Raw genomic sequence first — 9,190 nt, 5'->3', positions numbered from 1 at the left:
CCTTGCCACTCATCCCTTTTATTGCGAGCCACTGACTTCCCTCCATATTTCCATCCACTCCTTGCCACTGATCTTAATTGATTCTTGCCACTCACCTTCTTGGATTTCTATTCACTGACCTTGATCCATCACTAACCACTGACCATCCCTATCAATTTACTCGCATCTATTCCGAACAGCTGACCTTCATTAATTCCTCGCCAATAAGCTCCAGGGATGCCTACTCACTGACCTTCATTCATCCCTTGCTACTGACCATCCCTATCAAATGATCTCCACCTACTCCTAACCACTGACCATCAATTAATTGCCACTGAATTTCCTCCATTCTTCCTTCCATTCCTAACCACTGACCTCCATGGATTCCTGTTAACTGACCTTAATCCCCAGCCACCGACCAAAACTAGTAATGGTTCTCCATCTTTGTCCTCGCTACTGACCTTCATCAATACCTCGCCACTGACTTCTCTGTTTCTCAATTCCTCTATTTTTCCATTCCTTCCTTGCCACTGACCATCATTGATTCCTAGCAAATGGCCTCCAAGGAATTAGATTCACCGACCTTCATCTATTTCCAGCCACTGACCTTCATCCATCCCCAGCCACTGACCACAAGTAGAAATTACATCCACTAATTCCCAGCCACTGACCCCATTTATTCTTAGCCACATACTTCCTTACGTTATTTTAGCCATTCTTTGCCACTGACCTTCATTAGTTCCTCGCCAATAACTTCCAAGGATGCCTACTCGCTGACCTTCACCCATCCCTAGCAGCTGACCATCCCCATCAAATAAACTCCATCTATTCCTTACCACTGATCATCATCAATTAATAGCAACTGACTTTCCTCCATTCTTCTTTCCATTCCTTGCCACTGGCCTGCATTAATGTCTACCTCCTGACGTCCATGGATTCCCATTCACTGACCTTGGTCCATCACTAGCCACTGACCATCCGTAGCAATTTACTCCCATTTATTCCTTATCACTGACCTTCATTCTTAATAGCCACTGATTTCCCGCCATTCTTCCATCTATTACTGCCAATGACTCTGATTGATTTCTAGCTAATGACCTTGATTGATTCGTAGCCAATACCCTCAGGATAACAATAACCAAGGATTACTACTCACACACCTTCAGCCATCACTAGCCACTAACCATCCCTATCAATTGATCTTCATCTATTCCTAACCGATGACCTTCATTTATTCCCAGTCACTGACTTCCTTCGGTTATTTCAGCCTTGCCAATGACCTCCAAGGATTCAGATTCATTGACCTTCATCCATCTCTAGCCACTGACCATCACTATCTATTCCCCCCATCTTTTCCTAACCATTGACCTTCATCAATTCATAGCCACTGACTTTCCTTCATTCTTCCATTCGTTCCATAAATGATTTCTAGCCACTGACCTACATGGATTTCTATTCAGTGACCTTGGTCCATCACGGTTGACCATCCTATCAATTTACCCCATCTAACCGCTGACCTTCATTAATTCCTAGCCCCTAACTTCCTTCCGTTATTCCAGTCATTCCTTGCCACTGACCTCCATGGATTTCTATTAACTAGCCTTTATCCTTTGCCACTGACCACTAATAAGCTTCAGTCTATCCCTAGCTTCTGACCTTCATCAATTCATAGCCTTGGTCCAACATTAGCCACTGACCATCCCTATTAATTTACCCCATCCATTCCTAACCACTGACCTTCATCAATTCATAGCCACTGATTTCCCTCAATTCTTCCATCCATTCCTTGCCAATAACCTGCATTGATTTCTAGCCACTGACCTCCAAAGATTCCTATTTACTGACCTTCATCCATCACTAGTCACTGACCATGCACATTAATTTATCTTCATCTATTCCTAACCACTGACCTTGATCTATTCATAGCCACCGACTGCCCTCCATTTTTCCATCAATTCCTTGTCACTGCCCTGCATTGATTATTAGGCACTGACTACCATGGATTTCTATTCACTGATCCGTATCCATCCCAAGCCACTGACCACAACTAGAAATTGACCTCCACTAATTCCAACTACTGACCTTGATCCGTTCCTAGCCATGGCCCCCTTTTTCCCAAGCCACTGACTTCTTCTGTACATTATCCCAGCCGTTCCTTGCCACTGATTTGCATAAATTCCTATTCACTGACCTTCATCCATGCCTAGCCTCAGACAATCCTGAGCTATTGATTTCCATGGATTCCTAGGCACTCACTTTCATCAATTTCAAGCCATGTACCTCTTCCATCCCTTGCTACTGAGCATGAGAGTGCCATCCATGTCCAGTCAATCGCATGCAGTCTTTTCCACGAAAAGCCAGCTAGCTATATTTCTCATCGTAAATTTACCCTTATTGGAAAGATTTGTTTCACCCCCCTTGTGAATCCAATTTAACTTCCCTTTTTAGCAGATGTAAAGGTGTCTCATAGCTAGGTCAAAGCGAGCGATGTGTATTACGACCGGATGGCTGGAAGGCAAAAGGATTGTTATTTGGTTTCTTTATGACTAATACATTCTGCACCTGCTCTCAGTTGCTTGGAATAACATCATTTACAAGAAAGCTATCTCTCTTTATTGCAGAGTGCTGTTCCATTAAGTCCATCTACTTGCTGTTTTAGATGCTGAAGACGTGCAGTGTTCTAGATCCTAATCTATAAATTGTAAGCTAACGTTTCGTATGTTTAAATGTAAACTGCATTAGTCATCTTTCGTTGTCTTGCTTCCAATTTCCCTGCGAAGATAAATGGTTTCACTCCGTTGCACTTATGCCAATGAGATAAGATAGACGGGTAGTCTGTCAGTGCATCTTCCAGGGCTGGAGCCTCGCCAAAGACTGCTTCATATTCTCGGGCTTTTCTTGCTGGGGACAATTAGGAACATGGTGTCCTGGTACCTGGCCAACACACTGACTGATGCTGATTCACTTCCACTGACCTCCAATAAGACAGGCTGCGGCGCCATTACATGGAGATGTTGAGATTACGAATGGTACTTCTATGGATAACCTGCATGTCAATAAATCACACTGAAAGACCGATAGGGTCTATACAGAAGGCGTTGTTCTACATGCAGTGGATCTAATTCTGTATTCAATACACATGGCTCCATTTCATATGGTCTTATAGAACTTCTGTTAGCAGTGACAAGCTTTTTTGGTAGCTTTAAGGGTCCTTGCAAGGGACCTTGTAAAAATTTGATGGATCTTCTTTAGGAAGGTAATTTGTACTTGTCAAGTGGAATGCGTGACGTGTTGAAAATCCATCCAAATATTAGCATATTATCAAATGTCAGTTGTACATTTTGCTGAGTAGCAATATTCAGGTGTGTTACATAATGGTCATAAAGTGTTAAAAGTTACTGACACATTCAAAGGGATTAACATAATGTAAGTATTTATTTATAAACTTTGAATATTACATATTTTCCTTTGATAAGGCAGATTATATGATTCAGAAAGATGACGTTACTGTAAAACATTCCAGCTCTCTTAATGGCATACATTTACAGTGAATTCATATAATAAATGACACATAATTTCTTTTAGGCCCACTATGATACAATATGAAGGATCAAAAATAAGACTGGCTTGAACTATAACCCCCTGTCGGAAGGATTCTCAAGTTATTACATGTCAGAGAATACATTATAAATACTCAAAAACGAAAATACTCTATTAGCGCTAAAACTCACTATCTGACACATTAATGAAACAAATCTTATGTGCATAACTACAGCAAAAAGTCTTGCATCCTGTCAGGCTAACTAGAGCTACCTACAGATGTCTAACAGACATTGGAGGACAGTACTTTATGCAAATATGCTAAGTCACTTAATTCAAGGAAAAAATACTACGCATACAAATAAGCCATTTCTACAGCCTATATGCAGCATTGCACTGCCTAACAGCACCACAACATCCATTATAGTCTAACTACATAGTGGTAGTGTGTCATAGGACATGCCAAGGAAGATCAGCGAGCCATTATGGACTGTGTTGTGTCACCAACTCTTAATAATTTAACACAACCATGTGTCACATCCCGGGAAGGATTTAAAGTTTAAACATCTCTGAGGTTTAAACAACGTTTTTATGCTGGGGAAGAGGAAGAGGTCCAAAAGTCAAAGCAGGCAAATACTTTATACAGGTTCTTAAGGAATTACCGGTTGGCTAAATACTAGTGTTAAGAACTTAGGCTGCATAGCTAACCTATGTGCCTCTAATGAAGCCTACTAGTGTTACTTCTAGGCCTATTCTGCTTAATATTCTGATTTTTTTCCTACTGTTCTAAATCATCTACAAGCAGCAGACATGGGTGTGGGAGTTCTTTGTGCCTTATTGCTTTTCCTGTTTATTCCACAGTCTCATTCCCTGAAGTTGCACCAAGTTAACAGTCAATAGGAACTGTCTCGTGCATCGCCTGTGTCTCCTCCGCCGCCTCGTTGTCGTTGACGTCCCCGCTCTCTGCGCTCTGGCACGAGAGCTTCTCCTCGCATCTCACCGGTCGGACGATGACGCACGGCCTCGCGGGCTCTCCGGCGCGCGCAGGGTTGCGACTGTCGCGCTCGTATTCCTCTTGCGCGCGCTGGATCTTCCTATTCCGGAGCTTCCTCTTGTGGAAGTGGAACGTTGCCAGGGAAACGAGGATGATCCCCACGAGCACGGCCACCAGCACGAGGAGCGCGAGGGTGGAGGAGAACGGCGGAAAGAGGCTGAGCTGCTCCGCGCAGGTGCCGTTGTTGGCAGCCCCGTGACAGCGGTGCAGCGGCACCGACAGTCCCGAGGCCTCAGAGGTTCTGGCCGTCATTAGGTCCACCTTTCCCGGCCACTCTTGTCGCTCTGACCCCAGTACCCTTCGTGCTCTCCGGGCTCAGCGTGGTGACACCGGCCCGCGCATGTGGTTACCTGCACCGAAAAGAAGACACATGAGACCCGCACATCCAGAGGACACTGCCTATCAGAACGATCAGAAACACGCCCACCAAAACTCATTTACCGGTCCAGGCTACATTAATCAGACCAATATGAAAAAATAACACGGGAAGTGTTCACCATTTGACGCGCAATCACAGAAGATAAAATCTGCCAGCGCTTAGTTGAGCATATGCTGCTGATCAATGTGAAAAACGGACGTTGCTTTGAATGTGAGACGGGATGGGAGTCGGGACAATACATCATCTATTGTAATGTGCAGGCCTCCAAGAACAGAAACCATCCCCTCCCGCACTTCACGCAGCAGCGTTTTAAAGATTACCAGAGAACGATGTTTGCATTTGTTGCATTTTAAGCCTCGTTTATTTATTTAAATAAAGGGAATTCTTACCTGGTGAAATGGTCAGTGCAGGGAACCGTCCGTGAGCGCAGAGCCGATATTTGTAAATGTGAAAACTGGATCACGGTGACGCATTTCATGCAATGTGATGCTGCTGCTGAGCTCCGATCACTCAGGACGCTTTGATTGCCGCAATCCGCTCAGTCTGCATCCAGAGAAACACTTCCCCAGCTAAATACTAAATATGAAAAGAAAATCCCTCAGTAAGCGTCAAAGTGGGGTTTTAAAAAAATGCTGTGTGAATAAAGATGTGGTCTGCTTCTCCTAGAAACGCGTCCCTCCTACGGTCATCCGCTGCTCCACTCAGCATCTGAATGAAGAGCTGCAGCTGCATTAAAGGTCCCGTATACTAGTCAGCTGGCAGGGCTGTCCTTTTTTTTCTTCTTCAAAAGTCTGTGTATCAGCAGCACCAGTGGGCTCGTGTCTCCTCCTAACCACTCTAATAATAAAGTCCCATGAGTTCATACCTGAATCAAATCATGAATAAACACAGAGGTAAGTTGGTTTTACTGTTAGACCCTGATCGGTAACCACATGCATCCTGGAGGGTGTGGTCAGTCAGATGCTGCAAACCTACATGATTTCGGGCGTTTAAGCCTTCTTATGGATGATGTAAATAATGTGCAGCTGTCTGGTAATTCTTGGGCTAAACTGAGTGTAGGAGGCATGTGTCAATTACCAGCTTTTCCCCAGAAGATTTGGCACATTTTTGGCATCACACCTGCCCAGTCTCAGAGGCATTGTGAAGCACGCACAAATGTAGACCTACACATCAATGTATCACAGATGCACAGCTGAAAATGGCTTAAAATTTTAATGAAAACAGTCCGTCACAATTAAAATCTGTCATTAAACACTCTTGAAAGCTGTATCAGACAGGAGGACGGTGGTTTTAGTGGGTTCTCGAGCTCCGACTCAACATCCGTTTGATATAATATGTATGTTAATTTCATATTATTAAAGTTTTATGTCAGCCTAAGGGCAGCCGGTCCTTCGCACAATCTCAGATCTTATTGAACTCCATTCAAAAAGTTCTGTTTCTTTAAAAGATAAGGTTGAAAAACTGAATTTTGAAGGTGAAAACAAATCACAGTGTTGCCTTTGACTTTGTCCTTCTATCGCTTGGATAACGTTCAAACTTTAAAGATTTAGTACAGCCATGATTTCAGAACGATATTATGGAAATGTTTTAATAAGGGCCATAGATGTATTAGATGATATAAGATTAGGATGCCCTCTTAAGGACCCTTTTCCAACATTAAAACTTCTGAATAATATATTACATCCTCACTTTACTTTTATTGAACTGTTTAAATCTTGAAATACGTCTTAAACCCCCTAGTTTAGACCCTCAGATGGATCCCAGCTCCTCTCTTGTTGAAGATTGCTGCAGGCTGTGTGACACGTTCTTCAAATATAGAAATATGGGTGAAGGAGAATGCTATAAGGAGTTGTTTCCACAATGAGGACACACCTTGACCTACCTTAAAGAACAGGGACAACACACTGACACCATTTTCCCATACAGAAAGTAATGCTCTGTTTTTATGACTAATGGTGTCTGCAGAACCAAAGTTTCAAAAATACCTGCAGCCTATAGAGTGTGTCCCTTATTCCTAACTTATCTAAACAAGTCTGAGCATGTAGTGTGTCTCTTCACACTGACAAAGTAGTTGAGTATACGCACTCATTTTTCACTGTGCTGTTGATTGACACTTCTCCCCCCACGGTGCATTGCACAAAGCGACTGGAGGCCATGCCCCCAGCTATAAAACACAATCTGCATGGAGGTAAAACAGCTTCTTGAACAGCAGCAGAAAACAAACAAATGGAAAAACGATTAAATCCTTTTTGTGTTTATTTGCGGAGAATTATTGGCAGTGACATTATAACCCACGCGTAACCCTGAGTCATTAACTGCCCAGCAGTGTGCCAACTAATGTGAGGGGAGCTGTCAACAAATCATTGTGTAACTGCTTCCTGTTTCAGGCTGTGATCAAACTCAATACTTCAAACATAACTGTACTTTTCAGATCTCTCTGCATCTCTCTCTTTTTTCCAAACAGGAATGAGAAACTTCAGGTAGAAGAAATATCTGTTTACATCACATTTGTTGTGTTTTCTTGAATATTTCATTGGGACTTGGGTACATTCTTAACAGCAAAGTTACGGGTAACGAAAGAATGTGGTTAGTGTGACTAAAATAATTCAAAATTGGAACTCTTGCATGAAAGTCAAACCCCCAACATGTCCATCCAACACCTAACTTCCCTCCTTGCTCACCACTTTGGCACTGCATTATAAATCATGAAGTGCAAATTGCCTACTATGGATGTAATTTCCAAGAGTGTTGGGCTTGAATCATAGAAAATCTGCTGCTGATGCTGTAACTACATCTCAGCCTCACTCCAGTCGGTCGTCCAGAGGGACCTCCAGGTACTAATACTCATCCACCACCTACATCCTTTGATGGAGACAGAGAACAGGTGAGTCCTCTCTCTCCATAAACACTCCGTCAGCCCACACCACTCCTCAACACCTCGATAAATTCAGCCTGCTGGTCCCTGCTGATGCAGCCGAGTCATCCGAGCACTGAGGAAACACTGTGTGTTATATCTGGAGTGTTAGATGTGGAGGCTTGGCTGGACCGTCCCCTGTGGGTTGTTTGTTTCCATTTTGCACTGCTGTCCTTACAAAAAAAAGCTTTTACCAACCTACGGTCTTTCCTGTATCTGGCTTCAGATAAACACATCCAAAGAAAACCATTAGTCATGCTAAGACTAAACTAGAAGAAACTATCCATTAGCCTATTACAGAAGTTAACACTTTTCCTGCACTGTGATAATTATTGGGGATTACACCTTTTTTTATCCACTCTACAAAATTTTGTTTTGTTTGTGAGATGTTCCACGTGTCCGACTTCTCAAACCAACAGCACCTGGCGTCATGATTTATCCATGTTTAGTTACGAATTTGGTTGTTCAGTCGTCATTTCCTGTTTTATTTTGTCACTCTTCCCTTTCGTGTTGCTTCACTTCCTGCCTTTGTGTGTATTCTTTTCACTGGTGTTTGATTAGTCTCACCTGTCCCTGGTTACCCCAAGTGTGTCTGTGTCCCAATTCAGGGGCTGCATCCTTTGAAGGCCATATTTTAAGGCCGACTGCATCACAGTGGCGCTTCGAAGGCTGTCCTATTTTTGCGTCCGACAAATGTGTCCTCCTTTTCCTGGGTCACGAAGGATGCACCAATGGATCCTGGCCCGAGCACGTATCCCGAGAGTAATTGTGCGACAATTTTTTAAAATGGCAGACTCTTAAAATGCGGAGGATCAACTCAATCGAATAACGAAAGGGGCCTTGAAACAAATTATCCTTAAACTAATAGGTTAAGTTACGTGACGTTAGTTATGCTAGCTAGTTAGCCCGCTAGCTACCTGTTGCTAGGCGACAGGAGCAGCGTTTGGTGACGCAAGGTAAAGGGCGGGAACAGCTTGTGACGCAAACAGGAAATCCTCTGTAGACCAGACCGTGTCATTTCAGCTTGGCTTTAGCGTCTACACAGGCTACGAATGATGCATCCTCCATAGACCGCGTTCTTCGAAGGATGCAGCCCCTGAATTCAGACACAGCTGTCGTCCCCTGTTTCTTCGGCAGTTTGCAAAACCTTCATGGAACCTTCGTCAGCCTTCGTGAAACCCTTCGTCAAACTTTTCACCTTTGTTCCCTGTGTGAATTTGTCCTTTTGACTCGCCTTATGTTCTCACCTGTTTTGATTTGGAAAAGTTGGACCTTTTGTTGGACGTTTCAGCCTTTTGTTTCCTTTTGTTACAATAAATCTCTT

At 43.3% G+C, this 9,190-nt stretch overlaps 1 protein-coding gene across 1 annotated transcript; it reads right to left on the bottom strand.

The window, feature by feature from the left end:
- Window positions 1-3,395: 3,395 nt before the first annotated feature.
- LOC138601832 (uncharacterized protein C11orf87 homolog) lies at window positions 3,396-5,799 on the bottom strand. The gene is made up of 2 exons (XM_069673088.1): window positions 5,342-5,799; window positions 3,396-4,923 (listed from the first exon to the last, which is right to left on the bottom strand). Exon 2 carries the CDS (start codon window positions 4,823-4,825, stop codon window positions 4,406-4,408), a length of 420 nt encoding a protein of 139 aa, XP_069529189.1. The 5' UTR covers window positions 4,826-4,923; window positions 5,342-5,799; the 3' UTR covers window positions 3,396-4,405.
- Between the last annotated feature and the right edge of the window lie 3,391 nt (window positions 5,800-9,190).

The sequence above is a fragment of the Semicossyphus pulcher genome, unplaced genomic scaffold (genome assembly GCF_022749685.1).
Source record: "Semicossyphus pulcher isolate SPU_LCO1_2020_fin unplaced genomic scaffold, fSemPul1.0.p SCAF_10, whole genome shotgun sequence".
NCBI classification, from domain to species: domain Eukaryota; kingdom Metazoa; phylum Chordata; class Actinopteri; order Labriformes; family Labridae; genus Semicossyphus; species Semicossyphus pulcher.
Note: the sequence above shows the minus strand (reverse complement) of the source record. Positions and strands in the feature narration are given on the sequence as shown.

Excerpts from the sequence above, each read along its gene's own strand:
- LOC138601832 (XM_069673088.1), bottom strand. The coding sequence starts at position 4,825 with ATGACGGCCAGAACCTCTGAGGCCTCGGGACTGTCGGTGCCGCTGCAC.